The sequence below is a fragment of the Eublepharis macularius genome, chromosome 2 (assembly GCF_028583425.1).
Source record: "Eublepharis macularius isolate TG4126 chromosome 2, MPM_Emac_v1.0, whole genome shotgun sequence".
Lineage (NCBI taxonomy): Eukaryota > Metazoa > Chordata > Lepidosauria > Squamata > Eublepharidae > Eublepharis > Eublepharis macularius.
In genome coordinates, this window is record NC_072791.1 from 166,490,100 (window position 1) to 166,508,878 (window position 18,779).

Here is an 18,779-nt window from a genome sequence, read left to right on the forward strand (position 1 = left end):
GAGCAACCACTGTGACTATGACAGGAAAGGGCATTAAAGTAGCTTGGATGGGAACAGTAAAGTAGATGTAAAGTAAACAGTAAAGTAGACAGCAGTCACTAGACCAACCAAATGGTATATTCTCTCTCTCTCTCTCTCTCACACACACACACACACACACACACACAGGGAGGATCACTGAAGGTATGCAAAGAATATGACCTTCCCTGTTCACTCCCATGAAGGGAGGGGGAGATACCCCAAGCAAAAGCAATACAAATGCTTGAAGGATGAACACAGGCATACGCCTTCAGTGTGCCATCTGGATGTTAAACTGAAGAAAATCAAGTAGCTTATGTCCCTCATCTGACAGGCCATGGTGCAGCAAGGTCTCCACGTTTCACCTGAATCAGGAGATGAGCTGAGAAACTCCTAGACCTTACAATGAGTTTGAGGGAAACGTACAAAAAGCAAGAAGTCACCTCCAAGGCCATTTTATTTTATCAGTAAAAGGAACATTTATCCATCATCAGAGGCATACAGCATGTGTAAGAGAGAAACAAATCCTGTTTGTACTACATATACACAAGGCAACGTAAGTAGAGGTAAAGGGAGATTGAACTCCCTGCCTTGTTCATCCAAACATGGGCATGTCAACATGCATGCAAACTTCACATTAATAGGACCAGTCAGGAATGTTGAAAAGCACTTTACATGTGTGTAGGATGTTGTGCCTATATCTGAGTGAACATACATAAAGTGGGCACTAGCAAGTGGGGGCATGGCCAGTATACTCAGCTTCAAGAAAAGGCAAGCCATTTCCCATTTCTTCTACAGATCACTCTGAACATCAATATGGCACATGTATAAGGCAACATGGACAAGGCCCACATATATAGTTTGTTCAAGCACAGGATGCTGTGTCCACATTTTTGCAAACACATGTAAATGAAGGGGATCAGGTGCTGAGTTCTAGTATTGAGTGGGCATGTTTGGCCCTGCTCTCCTCCATGCACACTGGCCCATTCATCAATAAGACAGGAGGCTGTCCTGCTCCTGAGGGGTAAAACAGCCACTCAGCTGTTTCATCCCCGAGCCTATAGGAGTGCTGCCCCAGCATCCAATCACCTGGGGTAGGATGGAATGCTGGAGGGAAACACAGCCACAGTTCAGTTCAGGGCTGCCTCAAGGAGATGGCAGACAGTATCAAGTGGCTCTGCTTGGCAGTGTTGCTTTTTGTAGGTTTTGTAGCTCTACCTTTGGGAGAGAACAGAGTACCCAGTTGCAAAGAATTGTCTCTGATGGTGAGCAGAGCTGGCACCATTAAGTGTGACTCTTGGGAAAGGGCAGACTGTTTGTATGAGAGGATCCAACTTGGTGATTAGGCAGAGACAGGCTGTTTGTAACCACAAGCATTAAAAGGAATTTAAGTAGCTAGCTTAAGTTGAAGTGCCTCAGCCAGGCTTCTCCCATGACTGTATGGAGAACTTGATTTGCTGTTTAAAAAACACGTGTACATAAATAAATCTTTTGTCGTTTTGTTGAACCGCCTGCTTCCGTGATTTCTGTACTCTTCAGGGGCAATGCAAAAATTACCTCATTACAGCAAACCCAAAGCCTTTATACTCACTACCAGAAGAACATCTAGCAACTATGGGGAAGGTTTACACTTCAAAACAAGCCTCGTTCCTTCTTAGGAGGATGTGTGGGTTTCCTCAGCTGGAAGAAAAATCCTGTCACGCCTCCCAAACCTTGAGCTGCTTCTGGTCAGTTCCCTGCTTTGCAAGTTTCAGCACATAGTCTTGGTCTCTATACTTCATCTGCTTCAGAAGAGCTGCAGAAGAGTATTCTCCATCCCACACTGCTAAGCCTGAGGGAAGCATCACTAAGCAGCTCAGCCAGCCAGGAAACTGATTCTGAAAACCTTCTGTACCTTTCCTGCCTCAGGAGATGTGAAGAAATTCACCTAATTGCCTTCTAAAAATATTGAGAAATACATTTCTCTCTCTCTCTCGGGAAAAAAAACTCAGCCAAGGAAGACACAAATATATCTCCAAATGATAACATTTTATATTGACGAACAAGAAGGCTAAGTTAAACCCTTCTGTGTTTTAACAATTCTCCTGAAGAAATGTTAGAAATATATTGAGAATCTGACCCTGTTGGCTTTGTCTTTTATTTCTTCCCTGGTTTTTGTGTGTCCTTCCACTGACATAAAATTTGGATTTATCAGGGATTTTTATAAAACCTCCTCTATGGAGCTGTTATGTTTTGTTGAACTGCATGCACAAAAGTGCTCTGATTTACAAAATATTGCTTAAAGTAATTGTTGATGAGACCAAGAAGGGGGGGATAGACCTCATGGAGTTCTAATATGGAGCTGGTAGATGATTACCTGGCGAATTCCATATACACTATTCTGACCTCCTCAGAGGGCGAGGAGGACACTATGCAGATGAATAATACGTGAAATGACCAAGACTGCTGATGAACAGAGTACAACATTCAGCACATACTTTGAGTCATATGCAATCATAAGCCAACTTAAGATCTAAAATCACGTAACCTGAAAAACTAACATAGCTGAACTGCTTGGTGGATCTATATACACTTAATTCTTATCCCTTTTTGGAATGGGAAAAGATTCTGATGTAAAAGAAATTAATGTTGTGCGAGGCAGTACAGAATCCAAAACACCTCATAGATTCCTCTGTTTTCCATTAGTACTGCCAGTTTCCAGTTCCAAGCAAAATAGAAGATTATATATATATGTTACCCACTATTACTAACTAGGTTAAGTTTTATATCTAAAAATACAAAGAATAAGAACTATGCACCTTTTCGCTTAGAGATGTATTACTTTCTGTTTCAGTAAGAAAAACAGCAAGTTTTCCCCTCCTTTCCTCAATCTGTATATTAAAATAGGAACCAGCTGTTCATCTTTCTGGTCAAAAATTATGAAGAACAAACAATTTTTTTTCAAGCAGCTGTTAGAACAAAAGTGATATCATGAAAATGTAATAAATTATGCAGTTTATGTGGGTTCTGATACAAAAGTTCTAATCCTACAAATCCCATCATGCATATGCACACTATAGGTTCTGAATGCCTTGTTTTTAAAGCTGCAGTTGCTCCACATAGCAGCAGAAACTATTACTGACATTCTCCAGGGTACAATAAGCAGCTTCCAAAATGCAGAGCAGGTTGCTGTAGATCAAAAAGGTTAAAAGAACTACTGTGTATGCAAATCGGCTGCATCCATCTCGGCATCAGAATGAAAAGCTTGTGATTCTAAACTCACATGTGCATATATCATCTGCATCCTTTCTGAGAAAGTACTATAGCAGTTCATAGGTTTTTACAAAGCAGTTTGTGTAATCAATGATTACTTATACGACTAAAGGACACCCCCCCCCCCGAAAATGATGTAATTCGGTCTTTGTTCCTGCATACAAAGTGTAAACATGGCACAAGGTATGAGTGAGAACGCTCCAAGAGTCTGCTCAGCTGGAAAGATCCCTAACAAGGAAGATTTTCAAAGTTGTCCTCTACCTTCATGGTAGTTTGGAGAAAGGAGGGGCATTCTCAGTTTGGAGATGGTGCCAATTACAAATTACTAGAAAAGTGCATTTCTTGTTATTGGTCTGTTGGTGGCAGCAGAGATTAATCCTATTTGTAAAGGGGAATGCTGGGATAAGGCTAGAGAGGTGAACTCCTCATAAGGTCAGCAGCTTGAAACCTGGGCCAACCAAATAAATTTCTCTCCCTCAGTTAGGGAGACCAAATCTCCAGCTTCAATGGGACACCTCCTACCCACTACCTGCTCTTCCCAAAGCTACATATCTGGCTAGCAAGGGGGAAATGGCCAGGAAAAATCAACATTGGCACAATACCACACTGTGCTAGCTTGATGCTCTAGGATGTGGGTGAATCCTATAGACAATGGCATCACAATGGCATTGATGTCATTTCCTGGTATTCGCTGGAAGTGACATTGCACCATCAGCATGATATCATTGACCCCCTTTTGCACTGCTCACTGGCAAATGGCTAGCAACCCTAACTCCAATGGGGAATGTGGGTGCCTGCAAGGCTCATTTTACCATACATGCCTCTAAGTATATGCTATATGCATGTAGTAACAGTTTATTACACCAAAATATTATCAAGACCATGTACGTGTTTAAAGTTTCATATAATTGTGCTATATGTTCAGGTAGTAAGAGATGGTACAAATAATTCTGGCTTCGTGTTTGTGTATGCATTCTGAAACTGCAGTTTCAAATCACAGTGGAAGAATGATTGCACAGACTTTGATAGTAAACTCTAACTAAAAGTAGAGGGACAAAGCAGTGTTTATCTCATAAGTCAGACACACATCTGACCTAAGCAAACAATCAGTGCAGAAAAACCCAATGTGGGCACATATGGGTCTACTAGACACATTAAAGAATAGACACGTGCAAACCATTTGTGGATTTAAAAATAATCAGAGTTACTTGCAAAAAGATGACTGTACAACATCATTACAGCTGCAGTAGAAATGAACAACTACTACAGCCTTTATGTGATACATATTGTTTTTGTTTATGTTTTTCAAAGGTGTCAGTATCTGTTGCTACAGTCACAGTATCTATTCCTATAGTCAAAGCTTGGCAAATGCAAAGTATAGTTCTTGTTTATTTTATTCATTAAAATATTTATACACCATATTACTGACCCTAGTGGGTTTTCAAGACTGCTTAAGCAATAAAAATAAAACACCAAAAAGTTATAGAAGTGAGCTAATCTAAGTAATAAGAGTTAATGTTCAGTATAGAATCTGATTTATTTATCTACCCAGAAAAATTATATACCACCTCTCCAAAGGTCTTTTTGGGCATGGCTCACAAAGAAAAAATAAATACAATAAAATAAAACCATTGAAAAAACTAGACATCTACCCACAGTTCAAATCAGCCAAGCCTAAAGGCCCACTCAGACAAATCCTGTTGTCACTTGCTAAGTGTTTGCTAATAGCTTAGCAAAAGACCCAAACAGAATATGAATAAAACCTGAATATTTGGACACATCAAGCATACAGAATGCAATACTTTTTTTTTTAAATCCATCCCTAAAGTACAATTTTCAATTGTTAGAGAACCAGGAGGCCTTCATAACGTAATAAAAACACGGATTGGTTTATACTTACAGTTCCAAGACCATGACAATGTTAGCTTTTTCTTCAAAAGCATCTATACACTGGACAAGTTTGGGATGATGCAGACAGTTCATAATGCTGATCTCTTGCCTTATGTTTTCTTTATCCTTAGCTGAATATGCTTTAAAAAATTTTCCTGCCCACACTTTTCTGGTTTTCTTCTCAACAAGCCTGAAGACTTGTCCGAATTTCCCACTGTAAAATATAGAACCATTTCCATTAAATGGTTTCAAAGTTTTGGGGTCAGCACCTCATGACTGTTGCATATGCTTTTTCATGTGCTGAAGTTATTAACTTGAATCTTGGAGCCACATGACTGAAACTTGGCTTAAAAGGTAGTTGATACCTTTGAGACCGATACGATTATACACCCAGACCACAGCCGTATAGAGTATAGTATAAAGGAAATTGATTGTGATGAAAATATGGTCTGGATCTATAATAGACTCCCTGTACTGTAGCAGGCATAGAGGGAACCTTTAAAAGATCAAGACAGGATAAAACATGATTAAGAAAGCAGGTCTGCAATGTGTGGTAAATGAGTTGATTAGCTTAACTGATTAAAACGTTCACTTAGTTAAAAAGATGCCCCCAATGAATCAGGCAGTAAATAAATCCTGCAAGGAATCTAGGGGAGACTTGCTAGCTGTAAGCAGTTGGGATTGGGTGAAGAACTGATCAGATGATGGCATAAACAGAGACCAGAAGACCAGAGATCACAACGACAAAAATACAAATCCGCAAAAAGCAAAGCCAAGAAAAATTCCTCAGCAGTTGGGGAAAGCTGGCAAGGGAAGAACCAAACCAGAGAGATCTACATAACCTGCACAGGAGACAAGGTAAATTTTGATACTTAGCTTCATCATGTCCAATGGGTCAAGATTAAAAAAATTCCCTCCTTCCCTAAATGACAATCTGGAATAAGAGTAGTGCTTGAAGTGTTGTATGTAGCTTAGTGACCCAGTGTCATGGACCAGCCCAACCCACAGAGCAGAGAAACACAGAGGACTGAGGAAGAGGCAGCTGGCGAACCTGATCCAGATCCATGGCCAGGGACAGAGGCACTGCAGGAAGAGGCAGTCTCTGAATGATGAGACATCGATCCATAGCCAGGTCCCAGCACATTGGTCCCTCAGTTTCCCAGCCCTGGGCCAGCAACAAAGAGCCAGTCACAGGCCAGTTTCCCCACCTCATCACCAGAGCCTCAGGAGCACTGTCAGAGGAGGGCAAGGACAGCCCTCCAAGCTAGTGCCAGGTTAGCAGCACAGCACCAACCCAGTATCAACAGTGATGATGAGCGCGTGCAGGAGCAGGATTGAGACAGCTGGCAGGTGCATGATGCAGCACATGGCTGAGCAACATGAGGCTTAAAAGCAGCAGAGAAGGGAGTGGCTGTGTGGTAGCAACGCGTCTGCTTACTACCGGTCTTGCTGCTTGTGTTTGGAACTGATTCCCTCATCTCTGACCTCAGCCTGTTATTGTGGACTTGATTCTAGAATATCCCTTTTGGACTCAAAGCTATGAGTGTTGTCTAACCTGTGCCTGAACCTTGGAACAGTGATCTGTCCTGCTCTGACAACTTGGGAACTTTCCCCTGCCCACTGCCTGTGTGAGTCTGTAATCGGGACACCCAGCTCTCCAAAAATCACCTTCACAGAACATTTACCAGAGCTGAATCTGAATACAGTTGGCCATATGGTGTCGGATCAGGACAGCATTATGTACAAAAATACACCAGTCTCAACAACAGAAAAGACAGGAAATACTATTGTACTTACGATCCCAATCTTTCTTCAACATCATAGAACTCTGAAACTTTTTGTTCTGTATTAATCGTCACAGTCCGATAGTCAATTTCAGTTTCTTTTTCTTCTAGGATTTTACAGGACAAACATCTGATTACAAAATGTCCAAAAAACTACAAACACTTTATGGTTAAAATGAAAACTTCTTACCATCATCAGACCCTTCAACTTCTTCCTCCTCCTCTTCTTTAGGGCCTATAACCAAACAGATATTTATAATGACTTCCTTTTTATACTGACTATCTTTCTAGAGTTGCGTTCTGTCATATGTGAGTTCCTCATGTGGTACATGTGGTAATTCAACTAAAAAACCTCAGTGGACCATCATAACATTTAATTTTCTCAGCACTCACTCAGTTTTTGCAATTTTTACAGACAGCTTGCTCTAATCTTTTGAATTTGTCAGTCTCATCAACTCTTGCATTACTGCATTTGAAACAGGTAGGACCTCATCATAAACAGGTAGGACCTCATCATACTTTTACATCTTCAAAGACACTTAAAGATATATATGTGTGTGTGTACCAGTCTGCCCAAATTCTTCATGAATGTATTAATGAAACACTTGGAAATACTTACTAAGTACAGCTCTATCTATGTAGACAGAGGCCATCTTTAAACAACCCCCTATACTAACCCTTTTACACTGCAGTTCTAATAACCTCCTCATATAGATCACCCCTGTTGTGTGGAATGTCTTCATGCTACCATCATCTCTGGTAATTACTAATAGTGGTATAGCAACTTTCCACCCAAGGGGTGTGGTGTCTACATGAATAGCTATTCTCCACGGTAGCAGCTGCCATGTTGAACTTTCATCTGTTGAGGCCACTTCAAGCTGTTTCCACATGACAGCAACTGAGCAGCAAATGTATGAAGAAGCTTCCTCTAGGTTTAGATGGTTTAGATGGCTTGAATTCTTGTGCCTGTGTGTCTAATGTACAATAAGCATATTGGCAAACTATTTTGATTCATACATCAAAATACATGGACATTTTGAATGGATTTAAAGGTCACACTTTGTCACATGGCTGTGCCATGTTACATACCCTTTATGCGAGAGACTGTTATGACTCCTGCTAACCAGCCCAGAATCAGAGGCCATCCTGCCAGAGCATGCAAGGGAGACCTTGCCACCAGCCCCTGAGATAGCCACCAGGCCTCTTCCAGGTAGGACATGAACCTGGACCCATAAGCCCTCAGGACCCACTCTCATGCCCCAAGAGCGGCACTGGCAGAAGGCCTGTGCTGTAGTAGCACAAAGGAAGTGAGGTGCCAGACTGGTAGCACACAGTCCCAGTCTGGACCCAGAACAGGGCTCTGAGAGCAGTACTTCTTTGCAGGTTCCTGACCAAAGCCCAGCAAAGTCTCAGGAGCCTCAACACCTGCCAGCAAGTGCAGCTGAGCCAGATTAACTCCCAGCCTGTTTAGGCTGAGGCTTGAGAAGGCTCCACTGCTGGATCAACTGGACCACTAGGTGCAAGCCCTGTGCTCCAGCTCCACCTCCCAGGCCACACCAGCCTAGCCTGAGGCCCTACTCCTGAGAAACCTAGACCAGGCCTGCCTTCAGAAAGCAGGACAGGGATGAAACTGTGGGTCGTTGGTAGAGCACCTGCTTGACATGCAGAAGATCGCAACTTCAATTCCCGACATCTCACATTAAAAGGAGCAGGTATTGGGTGATGTAAAACATCTTTACTTGAGATTCTGGAGAGCTGCTGCCAGTCTGGGTAGACAATACTGACCCTTGATGGACCAATGGTCAGAATCAGTATAAGGCAGCTTCATATGCATGTACGCCAAAATTATTTCCTACTTATTGACTAATATCTCAAACAGCATCATGCACTTATGAGCAAAATTGTAACATGTAGCCAGCAATAGCTGTTGAGTACGAGTTTCAAAATGTCAGGGGGGCTTCTATTGAGGTATAGTATTAAATTTATCACATATGTATTTCCTTCTGTGCTCATATGTCCTAGCAAACTACTGAATTTGTGAAAATTCAAGTTAGTAAGACCCAAAGTGCTCTTCCTCTGAAGAGAGAAGGCATAGCAGCACTGAGAAATTGTTCTTGGCAAGGGGCAATATGATCCAACTGCCACTGCTATTTTTGCTACATTCTTCTTTCAGTGGGAATACTTCTATTTCTTTTCAGCATGCATTAAAAAGTCGCATTCGGGTCTCCAGTTTGCCACTTCACCTGTAAAAAAAACCACCACAAGTACAAGCTGGAGAAACTCTGAGTGCAGGAGCTAAAGTTACTCATTCTCAATAGCTCTGAATTGCTGCGGTGTTATCTGGCTCCATTGTTTTACTCTAAGATAACATTTATGGGCACTTTGTTGCTACTTTTTAGATCCAATTAAACTTACAAAGCACTGTGTATAGTATGTAGTTAAAAACAGGAAGGGGGAACAGGAACACACAATCCATTCACCATGAACTGGATGAAAAAAGGCATTGTAATAAGTAACTTAACTGAAGTTGGACTTTTCAGTGCTATACATGAAAATATAAACATAAGTAGCAAGATGTTCATTTGGCCACTTTTATTCCTCCTCTGGAATATGAGTGAGTTCCAGAATTTTATAGGAAGAAATCTTCCCCTCCCACCAAACCTGTTATCAACAGCATCATGGTTTCTCCCCTTCATAAGAGAGTGCGCAAAGGGATACAGCTTTTGCAGGGGACGGGTCTGTCACAGGAACTTCCTTCTTCAACCAATCCAAGGGTTTTTTGCTTCTGCACTGATGAGGCAGAGCATGCAAACTTTCCAAGAAAAAATGATGGGAAAGGGATAGGTCTAACAGGGACAATGCTGTGGAAAGACATAGCCCTGTTTGTATTAACTAACTTTTTGCATGAGTACACTGACACTGGATGCTTGCCCCAGTGCTGGAGAAGATGAGCACACAATTTTTAAAGTGCTCATATACTTACAGAAGATGTGCATGAAATGGACGGACATTGTTGCAGGAGCAAGGATTGGGCTTGCTTTGTTGGCAGAGTGCTGTATTATTTATTTATTTGAGCATATAGCAGCACATAGACTATTTTATTTTAAATGCTTTAGGCTACAATCTTAAGCACATTTACTAGTAACCTAGGATATGTATGAGATCCATGATTGGACAAAGTTTTAACATTAAAAAGGAATTGGGGGAAGAAGACAGTTTGGATTGGGACTGCAATTGTGAGGGGGTTTTAATGCTCCTTTCTGTTTCATTTTCCCAACAGAAAGTGCCTTGCTGGAACCACAGAAGGGGAAATGGGCAGGTATGATATTGATACATTTTCCCCTGCCATGGAAAACAGCAACTCTGGAGGGCAATTCCTATTGGGGAAACAACAAGGGAGAGAAGGATCATGGCTCAGTGGCGGAGCACAGAGTTTGCATGAATCCCTGGTTCCTCCAGTTAAACAGAGTGGGAAATGGGTGATGCAAGAGACCTCTGCCTGAGATCCTGGAGAATCACTGCCAGTCAGAATAGACAATATACCAATGATCTCAGTCAGTATAAGGCACATTTATATTTTAATCCAAATCTAGTTCCCATTCAGATATATTTAAAGTTTAAAAAGACTTCAGGATGAGAAATCAAATCACAGATCTTCCATATAACCGAGTTTGGCACTGTCACACTGAACTTTTGAGTAAACTTGCTTTGGACTGTGGCAGTAAAGATCAAAAAATGTCATAACATGGTGTGGATGTTGAGGAAGAAGTTGTTTCAGTCATTGTCACAATTTACATGCCAGATAAAAGTTTGAGAAACTCCATTCTAGATGGCAATTTCAGATAATAACACATTTGCCAATTAGAAGAGTTATGTTTTCCTCATAAAGAGAAATATAGCCTCAAGAGAAGCATATCCTCAAGGGGAAACTTCTATATGCAACAAATGAGCAATTACATAGCTGCTGCATTGAAAACCAACTGCATGGAAAAACCAAAGTGACAGCAGCAACTGCTAACTTTCTTTTTCTTTGGAATTAGGATCGAGTTTTTCAACCTGCAACTGCATGCAGTCATCATGATATAAACCACACTCACTGCCCCTTACTCTCAATCTCAGTCTAGTAGGAAAATGCTTTGACTATACTAGTGAGAAACTTTCACAGGCAATATATTTATAAATAGTGAATTCTGGGGGCCTATTTATTGGTATTTCATGTTTCACTCCCGTCAAAAGGCCTCAGTTCACAATATGCTCTCTTATACATAGTCAACTCCAGAGCACAGACCTGCCCACATCTCCTGCAGTTCTATAAGCACAGCAAATCAAAAGTTATGCAACACCTGACATTTGTTTTTGGAATTTTTCTTTGGACCAACATGGCTACCTACAACCATAGCCATAGATTTATAATCAGATGAATGCTTATTTTTCACAGCTTGGCTGCTTCTGCCTGTGCAGGAAATTAAAATATAAGCTGAAGCAACTATGATAAAACCAATGTCTGTATTAGTACTGTGCATCTTTCAAGTCCAGCTTGACATTAAAAATATGGTTCCCAGAGAACTATATACATTTTAAGATAAGATTTTAAATGCTAAATGTATTTTTCAACGTCCTTTACATTTTTACGCTGGATTTAACTATTCTATTGATTGCTAAGGATGTATTGCCATTGCTATGATCTCTGACCACAAATAAATTCATTCATTCATTAAAAATACTATTATGTTCATGTCCCACTCTGCAGTGGTCTCTCATTGAAAGAACTTATCACATCATGTCAAAACCCTCTTAGCTTCAGGAGGACAGCAACATCATGTGCCCCAGAGAATTCCATGGGATCATCATGACATGTCTTAAAGTGAATCCACTGTAACAATTTAGAGTGCCCTACATATATATAGACCTACACTATCTGTCACAATATACCCCCTTTTTTTCAAAGGGCTTCACAAACGTATCAGCTACCCTGACAACAAGCTGGTAAAGTAGGCCAGAATATGATTTCTATATTATAAAAGGTGGTAGAAATTTGAGGCACAGAGACAGTATCTTGCCCGGGGAATTCGTTGCTGAGCTTATATTTGAATGAGTAATTTCTAGGTCATAATTCCTGCCCTTAATTGTTATGCTACTTTAGTTCTTCTCTACCGTACTAGCTACATCAGTATTCCAATAGTAGACCATTAACAACTTGGACAATTTCTAGGTTAAAAACAAGACTTCCTGTCAAGGCACTGGAGCTTATTAAAAATACTCTCTCACTCACATGCACAGTTTCACAGAAAGTCCAGATCTTCTAGTGTTACCTGGAGACAAAATTCCATCAAAAAACGGAACACACAAATTGTGTTTTCATATGTACATCCAGTTAGGCTTCTGTCTTCAAATTAAACTGAACACCTGACTACCTGGAACCCTATTTGAACACAAATGTATGTAATCATAGCCTCCATGCCGTAGAAACTTGCCTTCTTGCTTCTCTCCTACTTTCACCAGCTCCGATTCTTGGCTTGGCTCACTTATCCCATAGACGTTAGCAGCTCGCACCCGGAATTTGTATTCCCTATCAGAGAGCAGGTCCTGGACATTGAAAGAAGTACTACGGCATGTTGTAAGGTCTGTCCATTTGTTGTCCGCTGTGTTCCAGATTTCCACAGTATAAGACTGCACTGCACTTCCACCATCATAAGAAGAGCCGTACCAGGAGATAGTGAGTGAAGAACTCCTAATATCTGATGCACAAGGCCTTCCTGCTGGGGGATCAGGTTTATCTGCAAATGAGAAAGCACGCGTCTTATTAAAAGATGTCTTCCCCTACTTCACTTTCGTACAGCCACCCCTGCTCATTCCCTCCTGGCTCCAAGATTTTATTTGTACCTTCTAGCCATCGTGTAATAACCCACAGTGCATGATATGGGATATGGAACTCAATCCAGATCCAATGGCATCTTTTGTTTTAAACATACATTCAACAGTGTTGTTGTTGCTCCCCAAGATTTCTTGCTCCTCAGAGAAGTGAGAAGGAGCTGGAGACCGGAAGTGATTAATACATACAATGGAACCTCCCTTTTCACTATTACTACGGCTCAGTAATATTACTTCCTACCTCTCCATATGTAGTAATTTTCTCAGAATAAATTATCAGAATTATATGTGAACATTTTAAAGCAGGCACTGTCCACGACATCTTACTCACAGGACCTACTGAAATATATAACTGCTCTAGATACTACTGTCTTGTGACTTCTTAAAAACAACATTGCTAGAAAAGAATTTCTAAGGGCCAAAACAAATTTTTGAGAACTAACACTGTACAAAATGGAAAGAAATAATAAAATTTCTAGACACTGGCATCAAGTTTTAAGATACCATGCAACCAAATCTTTCAAGCCCAGAATTACTGACCATTAATTAACTTTTGATTGCAATTGAACTTTTCCTGAGATACACAAAAGAACAGGCCTTCATACTGCTCTAAAAACTGGTTAACACACACAGAGAGATTAAATATCTCTGAAAATTTTAATCATGTGCAATACATTCCTTGCCTTGCAGTCCATCCAATTTAAAAAAAAAACTTTACAGTACCAATTCAACAGACTCTCAATTAGGATAAAGTTCAAATAGGAAATAAATCACCAAGGAACAGTAAAAGGAGAGAAAATGGGTCATTCCAGTTAAAGAATACATAAACTACAATGAAGTAGTAGGTGGATGTGCTTTCGGAAGCAATGAGACCACGACAGGCAAAAACCTTAAAATAAAAGTTTTGTAGATAATACAAGGACACAAAGTTGGAAGGCAACTACAGTGACAACAGACAAAACAAAAAGAAAAACCAATAAAAAACTTTATAAAACCTTGTTTAATCTTTTGAGTTCACTTTTGAAGCAATTAGCACATCTCTTGTGTTTGCCTTGATAAAAACTGAATAATAGTAATATCCAAAAAGTGTTTGAATTTTGAGAGAAAAGGCATGTTCATAGAATCCTGCTCTCCCTCTCATGATCTGCCTAGGTTCACAGAATCAGCACTGCTATCAGATGGCCATCTAGCCTATGCTAAAAAACCTCCAAAGGCGAGCCCACCACCTCCTGAGGAAGCCTGTTCCATTGCGGGACCACTCTGTCAGGAAGTTCTTCCTAATATTCCTATTCCTAATATTTAAATTTTTTGATTTAATTTCAACCTGTTGGTTCTGGTCTGACCGTCTGAGGCAATGGAAAACAACTCTGTGCCATCCTCTATATTACAGCCCTTTGAGTATTTGAAGATGGTCATATCACCTCTCAGTCCTCTCCTCTTCAGGCTAAACATACCAAGCTCCTTCAACCTTTCCTCATAGGACTTGGTCCCCAGACCCCTCACCATCTTTGTTGCCCTCCTCTAGACACGTTCTGGCTTGTCTATATCATTCTTAAATTGTGGTCCTCAAAACTAAATGCAATACTCTAGGTGAGGTCTAACCAGAGCAGAGTAGTGTGATATCATCACTTTGAGTGATCTGTAGACTATACTTCTGTTGATACAGACCAAAATTGCATTTTTCTTTTTAGTTACCACATCACACTGCTGACTCATGTTCAGTGTATGGTCTACCAAGACCCCTAGATCCTTTCCACACATACTACTGCCAAGACAACTCTCCCCCATTTGATAATTATGCATTTGTTTTTTCCTACCTAAATGCAGAATTTTACATTTATCTCTGTTGAAAATCATTTTATTTGTTTTAGCCTAGTTTTCTAGCCTGTCAAGATCATCCTGTATCCTGTCTTCTACCGTATTTGCTACCCCTCCCAATTCAGTATTATCTGCAAATTTAATAAGCATTCTCTCTATTCCTTCATCCAAATCATTTATAAAAATGTTGAACAGAACAGGTCTCAGGACTGATCCATGAGGCATTCCACTTGGCAGTCTTCTCCAAGAGGATCCATTAACAAGCACTCTTTGTATGTGATCTGTCAATCAGTTGCAGTTCCTCCTAACAGTAATAGGGTCCAAACCACATTTTATCAACTTGTCAACAAGGATATTATGGGGAACTTTATCAAAAGTCTTACTGAAATTGAGATAAACTATGTCTACAGCATTCTCCTGATCCAGCAAGGTAGTAACTTTCTCCAAAAAAAAAGAGATAAGGTTAGTCTGACATGATTTGTTCTTGAGAAATCCTTGCTGGCTCTTAATCACAGCCATCCTTTCTAAATGCTCAAGGACTGACTGATGATTTGTTCTAAAACTTCTCCAGGTATAGTCATCAAGCTGATGGGTTGGTAGTTACTTGGATCCTCCTTTTTCCCCTTCTTGAAGATGGGGACAACATTTGTCCGCCTCCGATCTTCTGGCACCTCACCTATTCTCCAAGATTCTCAAAAACAATGGACAGTGGCTCAGAAATTACATCCAAGAGTTCTTTTAGTACCCTTGGATGTTACCTTCCTATTAAAATAGGAATTATAGCTTTTAATATAATCCAAGAAACTCCAGCAGCATGTAAAAATATTCAGATAAAAATTGTAGGTTAAATTGCTCCTTAAAGAAATCTGGAGTCTGGACTCATATTTGACAGTGCCTATAAAGCAAACATCATTAGGGCAGACCAGAAATGGATTGCACATGTGTTTCTCTTGCAACTGGTCTCAGATTGCAGTCTCAGAAATTACATGAAAACCTAAGGGAGTGTGTCTGCATGCTCTGCTCACAGCCACAGCTTGTGTATTTGTAGGAGTGTGCATGTGCACACTGGTTTCTCTGTCAGTGAATGTCAGACCATACTGTGTCAAGTGCCGGGCAAGGATTTTTGCCATTGCAACAGAGTTTTCAGGTGTCATACTTTACTCCCCCCCCCCACATTTGAGAAAATGACAGCCATTCACGTATATAATAAAAGGTTAAAGTGTATAAGCAAGGAAAATGAAGCTGCCTATTATATAGAGTCAGGCCACCAGCCTCTCAGGGTCAGTATCCTCTATTCTGATAGGCAGCTTTCACATCACCTAAAAACTAGTCCTTTTTCAAAGTTGAGGTGCAAGGAACTGAGCTTGGAACTTCCTGCATGCAAAGCAGATGTTATGCCACCGAACCAAGCCGACGAGTTGGGCTAGTTCAGCCTCTGCTCCCTTACTGACTCTTGTCAGAGCCAACCTCTGTTCCCCTCTCCCTGCCCCTGCCTCAATGTTTAAGGCCTACTTAATCCCAGTGAAGGAACTGCAATCAGAGACATACTAGTGAGAGTGTTACAAAATGTGCTCCAAATGCTGCATTCCTTAGGCTGTATGAGGACTAAAAAACTATTTCCTTCCAAGAATATATACAAGGACTCCAGTACTTTTAGCACATTCTAGAAAACAAAGTGGCCAAAACCGACAGCATCCTTAACTGATGGACCACTAACTACCGTCTGTGTCATTTGCATCCTCATACTTCATTTCTATGTTTCATTCTACCACAATAAACATTCACATTTCCTGTGTTGACTTCGAAACCCTAATAACAATGTGAAACAGGAAGGCTCAACAAAGGAAAGCACATCTAGTGAATTATTTCACATGTACCTAGCCAATTAAAGCATTCAGAAAGGGGTGGGGGACAGCTGTACCACCCCAACATGTATGCATAGATTCACATGTTCAGATATACTCCCTTGTTTTCTTTTTAGCTGCTGTTTTATAGGACATATAATAATATTTCCAACAGATAATGAGTCTCTCCAAAAGAACAGAGAAGCCCATTTTTAAACTACAATGGAGGACAAAACATGGGAAAGGATATGTATGTTATTGTAGACATAGGAAGGAGACCAAGAGTGAAGTGTATGCAGAAAAGGGGAGGGAGATTTCATTTATATGGCACTTTTCTCCCCAATGGGGACCCAAAGTGGCTTACAACTTGCTCCTCTTCTCCATTTTATCCTCACAACAATCCTGTAAGGTAGGATAGACTGAGTATGTGTGACCGACCCAAGGGGATTAGAATCTGCTTCTCCCAGCTCCAAGTCCGATTTTAACACTCTCTCAGGTTATGTCATTCCACAGTGTTGGCAAACACAATTCAGCAGTCTACTAACCAATGTCGGGAGATGGGCATGGGGAAAAGATATGTCTCTCTAGAGAATTTAGACTAAGGTCAGAGCATGGAAAGCTTCCTCTCTTTGCTGGTTCTTAAACACAGTGAATTAAAAAACAGAAAGGGTAGATAGGACTTCGATCCATTTTGTGATTGTAGGGGGCATTTTCAGGGGTGGAGAATTAGCTTCTTTGCCAACCAGTTCACCTAAAGAAACTATTGAGTCTGAATCAGGACTTAGGTTCCAAATAGTTAGGATTTATCCCATTAAGAGGTCTTTCACTGTTAGTGAGACTCCTAATATTAGGTTGCACCCTTATACAGAAAGTAGCCACCAGCAGACATTCCCATGTCATGTGACCCACAGTTCTAAGTAGATTCTTGTTGAAATCTTCCTGCACATATCAGGGAGAAAGCTGGGCTTGATGAATGCACCAAATTAAACTCAGATTTATATGCAGTAAACTTTGGATATGGGATGCTTTTCAAACAACTAATTCACTATGTGCATGCTGGAATTGCTGTATCACACAACTGGTGGCTAGCTTCAACTAGTTAAGATAAACAGGATTCATGCTTACAGGAATCTAGTGGTAGGGTAGGGAGTTACTTAATAATTCTGGATACCAGTGAGTTAGCGAGATTTTCCTTGTGCATAATGTATTTTTCAATCACCTATCATAAGGCGAGTTGTATTATAGCTACTGTTCCTTTGGCTAAGAACTTCAAAATACAGACTGTCACAGTAACTCACAAGACATCTTCCTTTTATGGAGGCTGGAATAGATGCTTTGAAAATAAAGCAGCATCTTTACGGAGGTTTTCTTTTATCTTACAGCAGAAGTTACCTTGGCTTCTTTTTAATTTGAGTTATCATATTACTGTTCCACACTATTATTAGCTATTGTGATATTCGTCTGCCAGATGAAGAACAGACATAAAACAACAATTAATTCCTTTCCACGGGCTAGCCTGTTTAGCCAGAGAAGGTATTTAATATACTGCTAAAGCCAGTTGGACGATATCCATGCCGACATTACTGGCAAAGGCTGCACTTGAGATTCATCTGTGGGAGAAAAATGAAACCATAAAAGGCCATAACTGAACTCTACGTTACCGCTCTCAGGGCTTGGGGGGTCACTGCAAACTGTTCTGCTTTCATTGGAAAAAAACCCACTCTGCAGCTTATATTACCCAGAGAGCAAAAGACTGTAATTGAAAGGCAATGCATTATTCCATATGGATGTTAATGAATTCTATCATTAGAAAACCAGGAGTGGGAAGGTCTTATTCTTTTAAAAAAATCTTAGAGTGCCTCTTTACATTGCCAAAAGATGCTATATAATCTCAAAAATTGGTATTTTCCATTCAATATTTTGCCTTCAGTGTTCCTTTGGTTCTATTATGTATAATTTTGTGTCTCATTTCAAAGCTCCATATTGACCCTGGTCTTTCATTTCTTTTGGCCACATTCCTTTCAGCACAAAACATGAGGGCTAGAAACTTGATCTTTTTAAAAACAAGCTCCAGGTTCTTTGAATTCTGAACACCAATTCGGACTGAGTTCAAGCTATAGAAGGAGTAGTTTAATCTTTATGGCCTGTGAGTTTTTTTCAGATTGAAAAATTCAGTTCCACCCACCCAACAACACTGTACTGTAATAAAAAAAGACAGGCATGATTTTTCTTTTACAGGAGTAACAGCGTATGTTTGGGGGGGGGGATTAATTTGATTATTAAATCATATACTAGGGTAAGG

General features: G+C 40.3%; 1 protein-coding gene across 1 annotated transcript in view; it reads right to left on the minus strand.

Annotated features, from left to right (window-relative positions):
- Positions 1-18,779, minus strand: part of LOC129325276 (myosin light chain kinase, smooth muscle-like) — a 153,758-nt gene that overhangs the window by 30,169 nt on the left and 104,810 nt on the right. The window contains exons 17-20 of the mRNA XM_054972928.1: positions 12,419-12,721; positions 7,135-7,179; positions 6,958-7,051; positions 5,171-5,374 (exon numbers count right to left, since the gene is read on the minus strand). Coding sequence (XP_054828903.1) covers positions 5,171-5,374; positions 6,958-7,051; positions 7,135-7,179; positions 12,419-12,721 — 646 coding nt within the window. The remainder of the gene's footprint in view (positions 1-5,170; positions 5,375-6,957; positions 7,052-7,134; positions 7,180-12,418; positions 12,722-18,779) is intronic.